Source organism: Pezoporus wallicus, unplaced genomic scaffold, assembly GCF_028554395.1.
Source record: "Pezoporus wallicus isolate ANWC-B61680 ecotype Strahan unplaced genomic scaffold, APGP_CSIRO_Pwel_v1 contig_4191, whole genome shotgun sequence".
NCBI lineage: Eukaryota > Metazoa > Chordata > Aves > Psittaciformes > Psittacidae > Pezoporus > Pezoporus wallicus.
The window spans coordinates 6138520-6159191 of NW_026641383.1; the positions used below are offsets into that span (position 1 = coordinate 6138520).

Genomic DNA, 20672 nt, shown 5'->3' on the forward strand with positions numbered 1-20672 from the left:
TCAATTCATCCTTTGCTTAAGCAATGTAATGCCTGTCCCCTTAATTAGAAAGGTTGGAGCTGGTTCTGCTGACACCATTTAAAATCCACACACTCGATATAATTCTTAATCAAAATATATGTCATAGGTCCCACTGGAACCTCTACAAGTTCTGTGTTCATCTTCTTGTACAGCAGGCATATAAAATGGGTTAGGTGAATTGCTTCCTAGCACCATTTGGTTCTCTCAAAGGACTTGAGGACTTGCACAGATACATAGTTTTCTTGTAGATATCTAAATTCAGGTGAATTTAGATATCTACAAGTTCTGCACCTATAGCCCTTGAAGTATCCTTCAGTTACATTAATCATGGACCCTTTAATTCATCAATATTTTTAACTTTAAGACTCATCATTAATTGATGATCTTAAAGGTCTTTTCCAACCTAGTTGAGTCTATGAGTCTGAAACAGTGCAGGAATGTGCACTGATAAAAGTCTTGAAAACTGAGGAGATGCAATTAGAGCATCCCACATGGTCAGTTCTTGAATTGTTAGTCATGGCATCTGCACAAATCCCCGTAAAAAAAAGGAAAAGTAGGAAGGGATGAAATATTCCCAGCAGTAACAGTGCTCTTCTGTACTGCTGGTTAGCAGCAGCATTAAACTTTATCATCTGCAGCACATACTACACTTCCATCTATGAGTAGAAACTGAGATGCCAAAAACCTTAAGGAGATGAAATATTACCTTCATACTCAAAACTTAATCTAACAATATCATAATTTCCATTTTTAATAACATAATAAGTAACAGTGCAATTATGTTAAAAAAATGATGCTGAAAGAATCTCTGGTACAGAAAACCAAGCTAAGTAATACTAATTTTCTTCAAAGGCACTGATGATGTCTACCAATGCCCCAGAAAAGAGCAAAGCCTGTGTGATTTCAGGCACTACATAAAACCTTTTGGAAATGCAGAATGGAATGATTACAGCCCATAGTTGTCTGCTGTTTATGGCACCAGCTGAATCTCAAACTATGAAAAGGGTGATGCTTCACTATCTGACAAGATATATGGGATAACTACATGTAGACATCTGCATGTCATTACAGGTAACATTTTCAAAAGGGCATAACTCACCAAAGTACTTCAGAGATGGCATTTGTGTGTGTAATTTTACCTTCCTCTATTTAGCAACTCTAAAGGTCTGTAGGCTATCATCAACCCATTAGGAAAATGAAGCGCTACATGTAATCATATAACGCTCTATGTGGTGAGATGTACGCCATACTCTTAAGCATATCATGTTAAGAAATCAAATCGTCAGTCTAAATAAGCCCAACTACCCAAATACTGTAAAACACCCAAACTCTTCATTATGTGTTGGATGCTTTTAAAACAGAGTAGCTCTTAAAACAGTAAATAGAAAAGTTCAATATTAAAAAGACAGGATATCAGCTGGAAAGTTATTTTCTTAATCAGTTTTTTATGGTAAAGTAACAAAAGATTCCATCTCCCAAGAAATAACTGTAAAAAACAATCCACTATCCTATGTAAAATAGAAAACCCAGGCAAAAATGTTGCTTCTTAAGAGCTGCTTATCCAAGTCATCTCGTTCTAGCAGCTTTTCATTATTCACATACTTGTATACTCATATACTTGTCCTGGGGACACCTCATGTGTGTCTGAAATCCCTGTTATTTGAGAAACTGGGATTGCCTGTACAAATGTCTCCAGGTTGGCAAGAAGCACCATCTGCAACAGGCAAGAACACCCTGAAAACTATTTAATCTTTGCTGCTGCTAAATTGTGACAGAGGCAAAAGCAAACCCTTTAATAGGGCCTGTCTGCTGCACCAACAGAGAAGGACTATTCAACTGCACCTTGTGTTGCCAAGAGAGTTTGGCAACTGGGGAAGAACAAGTCAAAAGTAGAAACTGGGAAAGCCTGACTTCTGGCAGTGGAGAAGAGAAACTTCATCTGATGGGCTAAGATCCAGGGAAAGCTCCAGCTGATTCAAGCCCTGTGAACAAGACTGAGGAATACAAAGAGCAAGGCCGAGCTTCACTGCTGCTCTGTGACTGTCTGCTGCCCCTAACTCAATGTTCTGAGAGAGTGCTAGACATGGATGGAAAACTCTTGAGGAAAATGCACTGGGAAGAAACGTCTACAGAGCAGGTAATACAAAGACAAAGGGAACCACATTCTGTTCAGTGTATTCAGTTGGTAGTCCCCCCAAAAGGGTAACTTCCTAATCAGGCCCCATATTGATCCCAAATACTAACATGCAACATTTCTATGGATTAATACCATAACTGAACAAACCTCTATAGAAATAATCCCAAATGTCACTTACAAGGAATTGAATCCTAGGCTTGTTATTGGTGTATAACAATAACAAAACCCAAAGCCCCAAACCACCACCGCCAACAGAAAGTGAGTTCAGAAGGATTAAGGAGTCACAGAGAGGACAAGGACAGCATTTTGGTGTATCTTCCACAAGAATTCTGCACTGAAGAAAGAGGGAAGTGCAACACCACATGCAGAGAAAAAAAAGAGGGGGGACACGACCAAATGGTGGGTTAGAAATCGGTTAACAGTGAAGACTGGCGAGAAATTTTCTTTACAAATTAACGTGTTCATGAGACAAAGAATGCCTCAAGAGCCTGTATGTAACTGGATATTTAACCCACCCATAACTAAAATGGTAACTGCCAAGTATTTAAAAGCTATTATGTGAAATGAGTAATACAGAAGATGGAACTGCTTCTGGATATTGCTTGCTTTCCTCCCCAGCTGTGATGAGGACCCTGACAAGAGCAATGTGCTGGGGGAAGGCTCCCCTGGTAGCTGGTGTCTCAGGAGCCACACTCGTAGTAACTAATGATCCAGCACCGCAGCCCGAACATTCACTCTGACTAAAATTATGTTAAGTTTTATGTATGAAGGGCTCAAGTGTGAGTGACAGGCTGAAACAGGAAGAGCATTAAGAACTGCAAATAGGATTGAGAGGGCCAGCTAAAGAATATTGAGGACTCCTGCGTCTACTAATAGGAAACTCATAAGAGGAAAACCTGGAGTATTAAATAAGGGTAATTCATGCTTTATATGTCACAATAATAGCATATTGCACCGAATACAGCATAGTACAAATGATCCTAACCAAGATACTTCCTCAGAGAAATGTAAAGCTAGTAAGGCAATAGATGAAGTGGGAGCAGTTAATGCTTTGAAGGCTGCTTTTCATATAAAAACTGAAGGCCAAGTTGTTATTATTCACATACCATGAATAATACACTTAAGAGTCTTACACACTATATTATTAATATTGCATGTTGTCATAGGCTTATGCCTCAGACAATAACTCTGCACAGATATCTGAAGGAGAAACAGAAGCCTTGACCTGAAAAGCCATCATAAAACTTAACTAGAGAACATTGCTTTTAGTGGAAGCTGTGCAAAGCTATTTAGCACCAGGAAAACAGTCAGGAAGTCATCTCAGAAAGGACATTCGTAAGTGCCCTCAGCCTAGTGAGTAACTGCAGGGGAGGCAGACAATAAACTCAACAAACCAATACAAGATGATGGAGAAGTTGTTCACAATATGCTATCAGCTCTGAATGCAACCATTTTCTGTATTTCTGCCAGCTAGAAAGTAACATTTCTTACGACACAACAATTTACGAATGAATTTGATGGCAATGGGCTTGGGAAGTGGTTGACTGGAGGAGCCCTGACGACAGCAGCACTGGCAGTCGAGGTGATCATCATGAAGCTTTTGTACTTTGTGTATAAAGAAGATCAAAATGTTCTGACACAGCCCTTCAGCAAACGACAAAAATCACATCAACATGCAGGAGTTCAAATCACCGAAGGGTCTCAATTAGCCTGTAAATGTACTTACACAGTTATGTGGGTACACAGTAAGTCCAGTATATCTTGTCTGCATGAGCAAACAATGACTATCAGAACGTAGCAGAGAAAAACTCAATGTTGAAACATGTTTAAGGACTGTAACTATCAGCATAATAATGTCAAACCATGAAACTATCGTTAGTAACATGAACTTCGTTGCAAGAACTTCTCCGTGAAAGAGCTTTGCCTATCTCCCACACCAGATGTAGCAGGTAGGGAGGTCAAGGCATCCAGATAACCCCAGGAATCAGGAATGCCAGATCAGTAAACATGAAAGAAACTTGAAAATACCGTTTCCAATTAGAGAAATGGGAAAGTCATTGGAAGAAAGAGAACACTTGTTTTCAAGCCATCAGACTAGGCCTTCACAATAAACAGGAGTGGAAAGATAAACAAGTGAGAAGCTTGTGTCAGGCAGTGTGGTTTATGTAGCTCTAGAGGTACAGATTCCATTAGAGGCGAGAGCCTGAGCATTAATTGGGAAGTCATGCACATAATAAATGCATGATGACATTTTGATGCTTTTGATGTCTTCTCCCCTGCCAATCCATCTCTCCAGTTTGCATTCTGCCATTACTGACAATGTGTTAATCTTTGGGGTGAGGATATAAATACATTTCAGCTCTTTCCATATGAGAGCACTCAGAAATGGGTACTTGTTTAAGCACTGCAAAGACTCTCTCCTTGGAGTGAAGTCACCGCAGTTCACACAGAGACTGCTGAAAAGAGCATTTATGGAGCAGCTAATTTTCAGTGAAACCCTCTTTTCATGACTTTCTCCTATATTTACACCCTAATTTGCATTTATATGCCCTTTGTTATCAAAACACCTCATAATCTCAAATGTGCTTAACCTAACAAATCCCTAATACAATTCAGGAGCATTAGGGAAGTTTTATAGAGATAAGCAGGGATGATGGTAATTTAGGTTGTCTAACTTGGGAACTGGAGCTAGGCAGTTAGTATTCTGTTTTCTACAGAGTGAAAGGAAGGAGATGGGTCCTCTGAATCCCTAATCAGCTACTTCCCTGGATGTGTTCAAGCACAAGCTGCTGCCTAAGCTGTGGAAAGCATGCACTGACGTTCCATGCTGTGTGTTGCCTTCTCCTGGGTGCTTCAGCCAGATCAGTGTGGTACACTTTTAACTCCCATCAACTCATTGCCCGAGGTCCTTCTCCTCATGCTGTTTTGCTGCATTTGCTGCCAAGGAAGGCTCCCACTGGGCAGAGAAAATTCCTTCCTCATTCGCTGTCTTTCCAGAAGGGAACCAGAATATTAAACAGGTGATTTTACAGGACAGGAAAAACCAACAGGGGTTGGATCAGGCTGTAATTAACAGAAAGGTGATCATGCCAGCTTTAAAATCACTAATAGAATTTTATTATACTGAATTTTACACCCTGCAAGGCTGTGAATAACTGTGATTTAACAGATGCATCCAAAATGTATATCTCAAACTAATCTCCACCAACACAGCATATGCATGTTCTTAATTTATCCAGTGAGCATGCATGCATATGCATACATAATCCAATATTTACTATGAGATCTACACAAACACACACAGAATCATCAATATAAACAAATGGAGTATATGCACTCCACATAAAATGCCCTTTTAATTTCCCTTTGACTAAAATCTCTACCAGCCAGGCAGGGGTTAGTGAGGTTACAGGCAACAGCTTGACTCAGAAGCAAAGCTTCATTTATTAACCTTCAGAAGATGCAGGGTGCAGGCAATCTCAGCTTCCGTGTAGCAGACCACAGATCATTGTCTCAGATCACAAACCCATGGGCCCATTCGGTACCTCAGAACAGCGGGGCAGGCACACAGGCTGCCTCAACCAAAGCATCACTTGGGAAGGATTTACGTAGGTTTAAATTATACATAGGCTACCAACAGTTATGGTAATGCCTCCTTGTTCCCAGGGCTTTGAAAATGTGAATCTCAGTGCATCTGGCTATTAAATGCATTGTAAAATATTACTGTTGTGTTCTGCTATAGGGTATCTGTACATTACTACATGTGTTTTGCTTGTTCTATGATACGTGTCTGCAGAGCTTATTTTGCGAGAAAAGGAAGCATGTAATATCACTGCATCACAGAAATCAGCTTTCCTGGTTTTATCTCATCTTCACTGAGGGCTGTTTCTGTTGCCAAGCAAGGCTTAGTAGGTTGCCTTGATTTATAACTCAAGGGGGTTTGTTTCAGTAAAACCAGTGTATAATTGCTTCTCAGCAGTCACCTTTGCTTTAAGAAGGACTGAAAGGAACCAAAGGAAATGTAGGATATTATTGGAAACTCTGAAAAAATGAATAGGACTGTGTGAACAGCTGATCAGGTCCCAAAGAGGAAGAAAACTCCAAACATAAAGGGAAGGATTTTGATATAAAAATGTTCAGATTTATTCATGCTGAAAATATAAACTAAGAAGTTTTCATCTTGCATTCAAAGAAATTAGAATTATAGAATAGTTAGGGTTGGAAAGGACCTTAAGATCATCCAGTTCCAACCCCCAAATCCATCTTTAATCTCAAAACTTGGTGCCTGTTTGCCCTTTCAAACAAAAGCACAGCAACAGGGATGGTATGCAGGCTGTTCACAGGGAAATCCATGCTTAAGCCTTTAATCAATACTTCTGTGTTCAGGATATTTAGATCATGCTCTGCCTAACAAGATTCAATCCCCTTCTGTGCACTGGGAAAATAGCCCAACCACTCTGGCATGGCGCGATTTGGATTAGATAGCTCCGTGTCTCCGGATCTAGTACTCTTCCTATACAGTTGGAGTATTTAAGGACTCAAAGAGTGAGGGAAATGGTACAGGCATGGATGTAAGTTAATCACTTCCCTCTGCACCACATGATGCAATTTTGCAAATTCAACTTCTGGATGCATTCAACCTACATTCTGGAGGGAGGAACACAAGAGGGATGTGGATCTGCTTGAGTGAGTCTGGAGGAGGTCCATGAAGATGTTGGGAGGACTGGAGCAGCTCTGCTCTGGAGACGGACTGAGACAGCTGGGCTGGTTCAGCCTGGAGAAGAGAAGGCTCCTGAAGGGGAGACCTTAGAGCAGCTCCAGTGCCTAAAGGGGCTACAAGAAACCTGGAGAAAGGCTTTGGACAAGGGCCTGTAGGGACAGGCCAAGGGGGAATGGCTTTAAACCAATTTAAGTTTAGGGGATTTTTAGATTAGACATTAAGAAGTTCTTCCCTGTGAGGGTGCTGAGGCACTGGCACAGGGTGCCCAGAGAAGTTGTGGCTGCCCCATCCTTGGCGTGTTCAAGGCCAGGTTGGAAGGGGTTTGGAGCAACCTGCTCTAGTGGAAGATGTCGCTGCCTTCATTGCAACTAGCTAATCTTTAAGGACCCTTCAAACCCAAGCCATTCTGTGATTCTGTAAATACTTTATTTACCAGAAAATCCATTTCCACACACTGCTGGACTGCACAGCCAAACAAAACACACCTGTACTTTAGGCTCTCCTTCTAGGAAATACATTTGTAGTTAACTGATAGTTTCCTCTGCATTTGCTCCAGCACTGGAAATGTCAAACAGTACGTGCACAACTTGATTGATTGGGTTGAACGCAACAGAGAATCCAGAACAATTGACAAATTACTGATCATTTCTCTTATTAGTTTGACATGCACAGCTCAGTGAGCTCGGTGCTGCCCAGCTCCCTGCCATCAATCCTGTGCTTATGCCCCCTGCACGCTGCACTTCCAGCAGCCGTCTCCTCACACAAACCCGCCACTAATCTGCACGTCAGGGACAGCAATTATCGCAATTGCTAAGCAACCCACATCTAATCCTCCATCAGTCCTTGGCCTCCAGCTCCAAACTAAGGCTATAATTGCCCGTTTCCTCATCATGTGATTGTAACTATACCAGTGGAACATCATCAGTCTGATCTCAAGTAGGAGCACAATAAGGTGCAGCAGCGTATGGGTTGCATCAACGTACTGTTTGCACACTGTTGCATAAACTGGGCATCATTAAACTCCTTGGCAGAATAAAGCCCACTGGGTTTACAGCTCACAGATGTCCAAGCAGAGAATCAAGACTGACATCTGGATAGATCCCGTTCCATCATATTTTTTACTGTATTAGACTGTATATAAAATGACAATTGTAACAACTGAGAACGAGACAAGAATGTAGACTTCATTTCCCAGTAAAGATCCTTTCATCTGTATTTCTTGTTTTGTCCCTGAAGACTTCACTAGTTCTCAACCTTGAATTTAAACTCTTTAGGCTCACTGTCACATTGATTTTCTTCTAGCTCAGGTTGATTTGGTTTTGTCTTCCTTCACTTTAAATATGACTCTTCCTACTACACCTATTTTGGGGTGTTTATGAAAGATTATTTTTTCATTCATCTTTGGAACTTGCATGCATCGTACATCTAATGGAAGACTTTGGAACACATTCCACATACACAGTCAAGCTCACAGACATGCAGACCACGTCATGTCAGCTCCTGAACATCTCTTCCCTTCAGGCTTCCTCTTCAAACACATATTTTAATCTGAAGGAAACACTATTCCTGCAAGTTCTTTGAGATACTCCTTGCAATTTAATAAGGAAGAGGGAGGAAAGAGTATAAGAAATACAAGTAAAGAAAGTCTATGGAAAGAGTATTAGAAAAAAATGACATACTATGAAAAGACTCTCAAAGGAAGACAGAAAAGGACAAGGAGAGCAGGTGAAATTGAGGAAGTGGGAAAGTGGAGAAATAGAAGGAAAAAGAGGCTGAGAAAACACCTCCTATCATTACTAGTACAGTACAGTATGGTATGGTATGTCTGATAACCACATTCTCTTCAGTGCATTTCTTCGTTTCTATAAACCAGAGGCCAACCTGGAGAGCTGCAAAGTGCACAGAATGAACCATACTTTGCAGGTTTAAAAAGACAAACTTTTTGTCAGCCGAACATCACAACTCTGATTTTATTTTCATTTTATTAGGGGCAGAAAAAAAAATAAAATTTGGGAACTGTCATCACCCTCATGATATTTGCCTACAAATGATCTCTGGACTCACTTGGAGAAGTCAGTGTTACAACACTTTAAAACTCTGCCTTGCCCATCCTTAAGCCGGGCTCCGCACCTAACCACGTCTGGATTAGGCTTCCCCTTCCTTGACACATCCACTTATTCCACACAAAGCTTACAAACCATTAGGACTCCACAGAAGAGCTCACTTACAGCTACACAGCTGTAGGTTATGTACTTAGTCAGTCTTTTGGCAAGAACCTCCTTCCAAACAAGGTCTGAGTAACAGGAAGCTTCCTAGGTCACTGTAGTCAAACCTATATAGTACCTACATCCACTGCATTACACCACTACCACAAGAAAGTGCTGATTTGTTGGAAATGACTCACAGGAGAAATGTAATGAAAAGTAATCTTTCCAGGGAACATCTCTCCCAGGTTTCTGTCGCTGACTAGGGAGGGCAGCCAGACCCTTGAAAGCTGCACCCACACAGCATGGGCAGTACGTGCTGACAAGCAGCTGGGATGCTGGTTTCCATGTCACCAGGGATGGGAGTGCAGCCTCTCTCCCTTCTGGTTGTGCAGGGTTCTCTTCCCTTACCGTGCTCAGTGCTCTTAAACTGCTGGAAAAGCTACTGCATCTAAACCCAACACTTTCTTGTTGCAGAAACATTTGTTGTTTCTAAAACCAATTCCTCCACACCAGAATTAGGGTTTTCTTCATGGCTATGAATATACTTTTTAATCCGGGGATAATTCTGAAACTCACATTACTACTCCTGTTATTTGTTACCCTTTATACGAGTATGTTTATTGTCCTGAAGTATCTCACTGTAAATAAGATAACCTCAACCTCAGCACCCATTTGTCACACGTGTACTAGTGAAAGCAACCTATATCTTTAGCATATGCTGCAGTGTGCACTGCTACCTCATTTACTGAAAAGCAGAATTACTTTCATTAGCAGCTATGCTTGGCAGCCTGATGCTGCACAAAGACTTAAGCACTGACTTAACAAATGACTTGCATAAGCAAAGCTCTTCAACTACAATCTTAGCAGGACCAGTGACATTAAGGAACGTATTTTTTCCTCATTTTATGCATTTAAAACCATCCCTCTAATGAGCTCACATACCAAGCATTAATATTTCTTTTAAATGTTTTTTCCATTAGCTGTGTCAAACTGAATCTCTCGTCATTTGTCATGTGGCACTGAAGGTCTGATAATTAAGAGCTATGCTGCTGCTGTTGCTCAATGATGAATGCAGTTGCATAAGAGCATGTGGTTCTGCCTTTGCGGTGTTTCTGGTTCAATCCGACTCTGACTTAGAGGGATGAACGTGGGTACAAGATGCTACATATACATTATATTTGGAGCATCTGTACGCACCTACCATGCACTTCATGCATACTGTCTGTGCATAATTTAGCTTATGTTTTATAATGTTTTTTTATAGAGTACTACACTATCTCGTGAAAAGAGGAAGGAGGGCAACAGCTCCTTGGTGCCCTGTTGCTCACTTACATCTAGCATGCGAAGCACTCATCTTTGCAGAATCACAGTTACTTTCCTAGCAGGGAGTACTCTCATCAGGTTTCAATACTGCATAGGCTAAGCTAAACATCCTGACACAAAACATTTGCAGTCCCTGGCTTCTCAAACTGTTTCACACCACTTCTGGTTGGTTTTTGTCTGCACAGATATCAGTGTTAACACATCAGTTAGTCTGGTGCTCTTTTGTCTCCTAGGCAGTCACTATCTGCAGCCTGCTGTCCAACTGTCCAAGCTTTGGGAGATCTTTGCTGCAGAAAGCAATAACTGCTGGACTCCAGTGACTCCAGGCTCCTGAGTGACAGCTGGCATTTGCTTTACCCTTAACAGATGTGCTCTACAGCTGAGCAGAGAATGGGATAGTGCAGATGAAAGTGCTTTGAGAGGCTATGGAGGACAAGGGGTCTTTTAATGTTACACTATTCACTCCAGGTGAATGAAGGTGCATCTTCTGCTACTTCTGAGCTCTGCTTTGGATTTTGTCTTTCTTCCATGTATCAGGAAGGTGATTTAAATAACTAATCACTGCGGGCCGAGCCATTAGCAATGTGCTTCTCTGAGAGGGGAACAAAAGGAACAGATTCTCTGGTGCAAATCAGAAAAACAGCAGGGAAGGTTCTGTTTTTTTTTCCACGAAGAATTCTCAAATTCATGCCTTTTGCTTTCTTTAATGAATTTTCTGCCAACCCTTTTGCCCACAGCTGGTAACTGGATTCTGAAACCACTTTTCTTTAACCCTGAACTCTCAAAGTTCTTATTTATTTGTGTGTTGTCCAGGAAAATTTCACTAACCTTCATAAATCCAACCTGTCTGCACCATGACCTCCATTACGGACCGTACTCCTGCCTTCACTAATACCAGTTTAAATCACCAGGGACTTTGTTAACTTCATAATGTCCCGTTTGATTCACACTACTGCAAAGCTGAAAAATAGCCTTTCAAATAATTTACTCTCAATTATTTCACAGCTCAAACCCAAGATTTTCTGTGATTCCCAGTAAAATTTCAGTAAATGTGACAAAAACATCACCCTCTATCAATAAACTCCAATCTAAATTAAATTGATCTTATTTTCCCCCGTCCCATTCATTAAAATATTTCTTTGTGTTCACATTCTCCCTTTAAGGGGCTTGTGACACTCTTATTTAAAGGAAGTGATGTCGGAATTCATTATAATAAATTTATAAAGCATTTTGCATATTCACATGGGAAATCTGATGCTGCTGATTTGGAAGTCAGGGTTCTCAAGAACACTGGAAGACGTTTAAGTAACACAATAAATATCACCTCAAATTGTTCGATGTCTCTTTTGTGACCTGAGACCCATTTCTCTCTCACTGTTCTATTTATTCTGCTGGAAAAAATAAACAATCATTAAAAATGTGGATTTGTAAAGAAAAAAATATAAGCCAGGAAGCAAGGTCCTCATCAAAAATAATCCCCTGAGCATCCTGTTATTTGAACTGATGTGTTCTGATCTCAGGCCTAGTGATGAGCCAGTCACTTCACAGAACTTAAGGGAGTTTTATTGGTATAAAACTGGCATAGGATAAAGGTCAGCCTGTTTCATTTGAACGAGAGAAGTGAGATTATTTACTGCTCAATTTACAGGCTGAAAGTGCATTCTGCACTGTTTATCCATTGGGAGAAATGGAAGAGACGAGACAAGCCTCGTCTCCCCCCAGAATACCTGGGAGCTGGAGACTGCTTAGCAATTGCACTCATAAAACACTTAAAGAAACATCAGGGCTTAATCTACTCAAAGTTCATTAGATAATTAGGCTGACTGTCACTGAGAGGTGCTGAGCAGAGTGCCAAGATCCTCAAATGAACAGTCCATGCAAACTGCATCCTTCAAATGCCAGCTCTGGTCCAGAAGTGGGAAGAAGCCAAATCAAAGTCACAGCGAGATCTGGAAATCTCAGTCTAGAATGATTGTGGTTCTTCAAATATTCCTGTTAAATATTTCTGTTCACGGAGGCTAAAAAAATTCCATTCATTTCTCCACGCTATTGCCCATTTAATGAGGTAAAGAAGCATTTTATTATTCCCCTCTGATGAATATACAAGCACCAACACCCAAAACTGAGCAGTGAAGCAAACAGTAAATTATTTCACCCCCTTAACTCTCTGCTTTCTTGGCACATAGTGCCATAAGGAATCTCAGTTTAGCAGCCATAGATTCAGAAGAGGTTTCTTTTTCAACTTCACAAATGTTTGAATTAAATGACAAAAGAGTTAATTTTTACCTAAACAGGGAGAAAATAAAAGGAGAAATTTTCAAATATCACCCTATCAACTCATTTTTTTCATGCCTTTTTGCAATGAAGCTCAATATTACTGTAGGAAGACAACTTTACCCCATTCAATCCCAATCCATTCAATGCAAAGTCCCATGAAAGTCAGTAAACTGAAATAACCTTTTCTTCCAAACTCTTTCCCCAGAATTCTTGAAGAGTTGCCTGTGGTTGAACTGGAATGCATTTGGAAGGGTTTGAATTAAGTGCAGCTAGCCCAAAAGGCAGCTTGGCTTCCAACAGAGGTGTAAAAGAGAAAAAAACCCAAGGATTGTGGTGGACAGTGCATTGTTACTGTGAATTATGCTGTGAGCTGAAAGGACACTGGAATAGTCATCAAAGTCCCAAGAGCTGCTCTCTCCAGATGAGCTAATAGAGTGGCTCTGAGCTCTGAGGTTAACTGAAATAAGATCTCAAAGGGCTGTGAAATACATTTGCTGCACTTGACCTCTTTGTGAAGTTAGGGCGGTGATACCGCTGACCTTGCTGTCAGTAGCAGCTCCACTTAACTCACTGACATCATCTCATGAAGATGACCACGCAGTTGCACATAAAGCACATATGACAAGTTGTAACCTTCGCACAGATCAATGGGCTTCGGGTATTCTAACGAATCAGAAAGCATCGATCTGAAATCTATGAAATCATTCACTGGGTTTTCAAACATCCCCCTTTAAATAACACCCAGAAGGAAGGCGTTGTTGTGCAGCGCTGTTCCATCAACAGGCTTACATGGTATGTGACTGTAAAAGCAGCCAGCCCTGAGAAGAAAGAACTTGGAGGCCCCTCCCGCCCTGTGTAATAGAAAGATGACACTGGAGCTATAAGAGGCTTACTGCTATAAAGGATCAACACCTTGTTAATTTGTTCTATAACTTGATTATGTAGCATTTTATGTCCCCTTAAGTTTTTCAGGTACAGTGCTAATGTTAATTATTGATTGGATGTAGAAGTGTTGACTCCCACGGGGTGCAATTAATAACATGTCAAATTGGGAGATAATAAATGTACGTTCTTTGAAAGTGAGTTAGCATGCATCAGATGCTTGGATTTTCCATTATCAAGGACTGATTTATCATCTTTAAAAATGGTTTTCATTATATTTTCTGAAGAGAAAAAGGAATTTTATACCTTAGAACTGTATTCTCCTCATTTGTTTGAAAGAACACAGAGATGCAGCTCTTAGAAGAAAGTCTGCACGGCTTATGGTGCCTCTGTAGATCTGCTGGGCCTTTTCCCACAGGTAAAGCCTCACCCTGAACAGCACCATTTTCCACATCTCTACAGGAGCCCACACCGTCTGTCAGAACTGGCTAAGCTGTGGCTGTGAACAGTAGAGTACGTGTGAGCAGAAACATGAACGTGGGCTACAACATGAGGAACCACATGAGTTACATCTTCCTTGACAGAATATGGTCCACTGAAGCCAAAAGAGTCAGGGTAACTGGGCTGGTAGCAGGAGCTGACGGCAGGAGCACAGGCGTCTCAGCTATTGTACTGAGATTTCAGTGTAACTCTGACCCATGAGTATGAATAACAAAAGTCTCATTGATTTCAATTAGAGGAGGCTTGGGTCTATTTACTGTAACTGAGTCGATTCTCAGAAAAATAATTAATTCTTTGTCATGTCTCATGTGTATTGATTTTTGTAATTACAATGAAATTGGAGGCAAGGGAGGGGAGGAGGAAATGCACTTGATTTATGTTTAATTCGATGCACAAGCTGTCAAGGACAGAGAAATTGAGACGCAATGACCAGGATCATCCTCGGTGCACTCCTCTGTGCTTAGATAAGTGCCAGCCACCTGCTGTGGTGGAGAATCTGAAAACACACACTGTTCTAACATACAGAATTCAGCACGGTGGTGCAAAGAGCTGTCTTTCTACAGCAGCCTCCCCAGCACGCAGAATAGATGCCCAAGGGGAAGAAGATAAGGACTGGACAAGCTTAATGTGTATCAATGACTAAGAGGAGGAGACAAAGAATTAGAATGGGGGAGAAAAAAACATACAAGCTGTTGCTGGTAATAAAGCTGCCAGTAGATAATGTAAGGAAAAAAAAGAGGAGTGAGAGAGAAGAAAATAGATATGGCCTGGCTTGGTAATGATGCTGTTGGGAAAGACATAGCAGGAGAGCATCTGAGCTTTGTTTCCACTGTGCTTTCACTAAAATGGCAAGTTAGACATGTTTTGACCTAGAGTCAGTTGGTATTTGACTTGTTAGTTAGGTGATCATCGTGGGAGTGGCTGCCCTGTTTCCATACACACACACACAGAGTTGATGATACTGCTCAATTTCTCATTTCTACAGCATCAGAGATCAGCGTGTCATAAAGATATCCTCATTACTTACACAGATACAGTGTGACCTTTTGGGTTCATCAAAACCAATGCCTACACTGACTTCAGCAGGACCACAAGAAGCTGAAGAAGTATTTCCATCCTTTTGCCTAAAAGTATCAATTCAGGAAGTCTCCAAGTGTTATATGAGAAAAAAAGTTTTTCCATATACAACAGCCCTGCAAATGAAAGATGCAAAAATCTCACATCCAAACACTAAGAAGACATTCTAAACACGAGGGAGAAGCAGAGTTTAAGGTTTTAAATCAATCCTGAGTTAAATACTTTCATCTAAGCACATGACATTTTAAACAACAAGCAAGCCCTCTGCCTCCAGTGCAGGGAACTGATTTGCATCCAGTTTGTGCAGCTTCTAAAGCTGTCGTCTAAAATGTCAGCACTCTGAGGCAAGTTTTCTTCTGGTGACCCACGCACACCACAACAGGGGAAGCTGCAGACTCAGACTTCAAAACCTAAGTAAGGCTCAGTGGTGTGGCAGCCTGTTGGCAGCACTTTGTGACACGATACTCTTCCTGGCTAGGACAGAGCTCTGTGCTCAAAGTCCTAACGCAACAAACTGTGAGTCACTAATACATAACTCAATGACAGTGATGGATGATGGCAAATCTGTCTCCAATGGAACTATCGGTAAAAACACTAAAAATTCTTTCCCTCTTAATATATTAAACGCTTTGTTTAGGGCTTGAGTTGCTACTGCCAGAAAACCCTTTTAACACAGCTAGCATCAATTTTAGTGCGTGTTTGAATACTGAAGCACGAGAGATCAGCCTAGAAATGCTGCAGTTTGCACAAAATCCATTGGTGGGTCTCAGCTGGGAAATCATTTGATCTATTTTATATCATATGCCCTGTCACTGAGGAAGCAAATAGGGATATGAAAAATGAACATGAGGCAAAACATAAAAAAAGACTTCATAAAATGAGTAATTAGGTTTTCCCTAAATCCTCTCATGCCAGCAAGAGGCAAATACCATCATAAATTCAGCAAAGTCTGCCCATTTCAGTTTGTGGGAAAGGAACACGGGGCAGCCAGGCTCTGTGAGGCACATTGCTGCAGAGGGTTTGCTCAGGAGAAATGGAGGGTGCTGACTGAGGAGCGCAGATTGCTGCAGCGCTTTAACTGATGGCCAGATGCAGGGGAAGACAAGGGATCTGGAGCAGCTCTGTTCCATGACCTAACGCTTGGCATGTGGACAGCTGATGGAGGAGTCTAAGCTACCAGTCCAGCATAATCTTTCAAATGCAAGCCAAATCCTTAGTGACAAATGTTCAGTGCTTTATGCTAATAAAATCAAGATAAAATGAAGAGAGGACATGACACAAAGAAGTAACCAAGTGCCCAAGGATCTGTGAAAACCCACTGCTGGAAGTGCTAGCAGATTATTTGAACATTTAAATTCCAGTCTTTTTAGTTCACATGCCTGAGACACTCATGAACCTACAGCACCAAATATAAACCATAATATGATATATAGTCTTTACACCCATGACATTAAGAGCTTCCAGCTTATTTGTAAACAGGACTTACAAAGGATAAGTAGAAAATCAGAATCACTAACATTTCTTATTCTGCCAGAGCTATTCAAGCCTTACCCTAGTTTATTCTCTGGGTAGTTCACAGAAATGACATGACAACACCGATTAGCTCACACCCAATGCTAGAATTCAAGCTGTAATACAAGCACGGAAACATTTGGACTGTGGACACAGACAAGAAATGAAAAGTGAAGCCTAGAACACACATTGGAACAAGTGCAGAAAAAAAACCCAGAGAGGACACAATGGGCTGTGAAGAATCATACTTGGATATGAACTCTGCTGAAAAGAAGTCTCCCTCTGTGCAGAACTCTGATTATACAGTTACCAAGGTGTTCCTACAGGAAAATCAAGTACAAGTGGAGGACTCTGAACCTTCTGCACTGACTTCAATGGCAGATCAAAAACGGTACTTCAGAATACTGCATGCAGATGCAGTGCACAACATCAAACAGAGGAAATCCAGCAAGCAGTGTAGAATATTAAGCACTAGTATCATGAAAATGCTCATTGTTTTCCACAGAAGTACATCCTCATCAATTATCACAAATAACTGCGGCAAGCATGCTAAAAAGATATCTCTTTTTCTTTTCAATGTAAACTGTGTTTTGGTTTTGTGCTGCTAAAGCACAATGAAGGGCACACTCTGCTGGTCAGAAGCACCATTTACACCGAAAGCTTTGTAACCGTGAGTACTAAAAACCAAACCCCACTGTATGACATCTGGACTTGAAGTGGTGCTCCATACTAGGCTGCTACATGACTTTTTTCCATCCTGAATATTAGACAGTGGCTATGATGCTGTGAATGGACTTTCTCATGCTTAAACATCAGCCTACCTGCTGCGAGAACACTTTCTTTCCTGAAGGACATTTTTTAGCAGTACAACTTATGTGCAAAAACTCTTTACCTTAGGCTTTTCATCCAGTATTTGCTGACGGATCTCCTTGTGTTTTTCTACAAGTTTCTCCTGTCTTTTACTCTGAGCATCTTCTAGCTGTAAGAAAAGAGCAGGAAATCATTCAGAGACTGCACATCCTCACTTTCCCACCTCTTCCCCAACAAATATTTCATTCTATCCTCAAAACCAAATAATTCTTATATCAAATTACACACCATTGTCACAAGCAGCTGTGAGCACAACTGCGCTAATGGTTGCATGTGGACAATGTATCTCAGGTGTCACACGTGGGATTCAGAATCAGAAATGTCTCAAGGACTTACTGTAGACTTTCAATGCTACTAAAAGCAGAATGCATTTTAAACCTCCTAATATTTTGCTTTAGTTTTTATTATAGAAGCTGGGTGAGATGGCCCCTCTTCCCAGAAGAAGAGGATTTGCATCCTAGAGTCCTCAATGAACATGCTGATAGATTTGGGGCCCCGTTTAACAAAGCGCTCAGACACATGTCTGCCTCCAGCAGGAATTAGGGATAGTTTATTTGCTAATTCTTTAGGTTGCTTCCTGAATCAAGGCCTCTGGTGAGCAAAAATGGGCCAGCTTTTGAACTGAACTCTCTCTGTACCGAAATAAAGACAAAATTCAATAGTGGCATATGTTTCATAGCGATTTCACACATCACAACACCGCAGGGCACACATTCAGCCAGTGTAAACCACCTACAGCTTCAGAAAAGCTAACACCTTTAATGAGGTTCTTTGACTTGTATTTACTCATAGAGCTCATAGAATGCTTTTTCCATTTCAGCAGCTGTATAAATTATTCTTTATGCTGAAGCTTAGAATCTGCAGTTTAAGATGACCTAAAATACAAAAGCTGGTATTTCAAATCCCAACATGAAAAGTAAGACATATGGCCTCACGTACCCGTTTTATGTACTGCACCACCTCCTGGATATAGGATCGAATCATTTCAGTCTTCTCCCTGGGGAGAAGCAATCAAGTTATTGTCAAGAAGATCACACCAGTATATTTTAATCCCCCCCCAACTCCTCAGAAAATAAGTAAGGCTATGCTTTGTGCTTTGAATATAAGGATCTGCTTACTTAACTTTTATCCACTTTCTGAATGCGCCCTTTGTAACAGGCTGCATCCTTCTTGTATGAAGGGCTCAGATTCCCCATGACCACAACAAACCCCTGTTCTTTCACAAGAAGCTATTCCCATATGGTACTGCCACGTCTTCAAAGTGATGGTGGTGCTCCTTTTAAGGCCCAGACATCTCAGTGCGTGCTGTCATCAGCAGCTGCACACTGCCACATTGTGGTACATTATATAGTAGAGAAATAATCTATCAGTGAGCAGAGTCTGCTGGTGACATCTCAGAGACAATGCAAAGTTCCCCCAAAGAGCAGGGCAGACTTGAATTCAGTGCCCACCTTTGCTGTGTAAAGTATTTACTCCCAAGTTCAGCTTTATGTGGTTTAAGTATTTCTGTAAGATAGTTATTAGGTAACCACTGGTCAAAGGCTGAAGATGAGATCCCCCGAAGGGATAAAGGCACACATAAAATAAAAATCTGTGAATACCTGAGTTGACCAGATTCAGGACAGAACTCTCAAACCTCACTGCCTAACTCATGAACAGTGGATTGCTCTTCAGGTGGCATTAAAATCTGATGGGTTTAGGTAGCTACACAGTGAGAAAAATTAAGGAAGAACAATTACTGCAATGTCTTATTTCTTTCCTAGTACGTGCAAAAGCTCTAAACAACCAGCATCTGGGTGACTCAAATAGGATTCACCAGAAGGTCTTGCTACTCTCTCCTCTACTGCGAGAGTGAGGACAAACTATGTCACTGGGCAGAGGAAGACGAGTTTCCCATGTAGTTCCCAACTCACCCAAGGGCTCTTGGAAAAGCCTGGCAAAGGAAAGCCCTTGGGAAAAATGAGAGCAAAATAAAAGGAAAACAAAGCGTTTCTACATGGCGTTTCTGAGCCCTTCTCACCAGTGTCTCATGAACCTCTCGGCAAGTCATTTCGTACTGCAATTGATTTTTACTGCTATAACATTTTTGTAATGACTAACTACTTTTTTCCAATATGACTTCCATGCCTTCTGGCCAGCTCTAACCAGATTGTTTCTCCTTCTGTTTTCATAATCAGTTATTCGCCCTTTGTTATCTTTGTTCCTAGGATGCTTCTAAAAATTCTACAATATTGATTCTTAAACTATCTGATGCAGTTCGTTGTGTGTGCGTGAGCTTCTTTTAGTGTTACCACATACACAGATTCTATGTTGAGAGGGTCCAGAACCTGTATAAACCCTTTTACCTGCGGAAAACCAAACACAGTCGTGTCTTTGTTACTTACAAAACTCAGAAATTCCAGATTTTTCTGCTCTTCCTCCTGTATTTTAAACTGTCCTTAAATGGTATTAGAGTAAAGGCTGCTAACAAGAATATCCCAGTAAACAGTGCAAGATTAAAATGCTCCATTTTCTTTTTGAGTTGCTTGCCAAAGCAATGAAGGAGGGCAAACAAACCGAGATCCCGTGCCCTTGGGAAGAATACGATTAACTTGCACAACTACAGTTTGTATTTCCTGGTGGTGCATGAATGAAAGGAATATTCCTGTCCCTGTTCACAGGAACAGCACCCTCAGAGCTCAGCTTTTCTCTCTCTCACACCCAAAGAGACTGCATACTGAGTAACACTGTCACTGGAGGAGAATCACAGCATCCGAGGGGAATTTATCACCAAAGAAGAGCAAACCTTCCAGTATGTTGCTGCTACTTCTTTTGGAGAGCAGCTTAACTGAGTTCAGAAGAAAAGATAACCCACAAATAAAAACCTAAGTTAAAGTGAAATCAAACCCTGCAGGAACTGAAGCCACTAAGTCTATTTATACTCAGAGGTGCAGTTTCTGGATTAACAGCATCCAAGCGAATCACTCGGTCATGCCACTCGCAGGCATGTCCCCATAGCACTCACCAGCACCTTTGTGACCCCCCCCAGACTCTCAGTGCTCACAGAACAGGAGATTACATTAGTCCCAGGAAATCAAATTAGTATCAGCACAAGTAAGGGCTCCACTGCTCTGGGGAGGTATTACACCTGCCTTGTATTTAGGAT

The 20672-nt window shown here is 41.1% G+C and overlaps 1 protein-coding gene across 4 annotated transcripts in view; it reads right to left on the bottom strand.

Annotated features, from left to right (window-relative positions):
- Positions 1–20672, bottom strand: part of PLCB1 (phospholipase C beta 1) — a 400307-nt gene that overhangs the window by 41213 nt on the left and 338422 nt on the right. For all 4 annotated transcript variants that reach the window (XM_057423415.1, XM_057423418.1, XM_057423417.1 and 1 more), the window contains 2 exons: positions 18467–18524; positions 17550–17636 (listed from right to left, as the gene is read on the bottom strand). In XM_057423415.1, coding sequence (XP_057279398.1) covers positions 17550–17636; positions 18467–18524 — 145 coding nt within the window. The remainder of the gene's footprint in view (positions 1–17549; positions 17637–18466; positions 18525–20672) is intronic.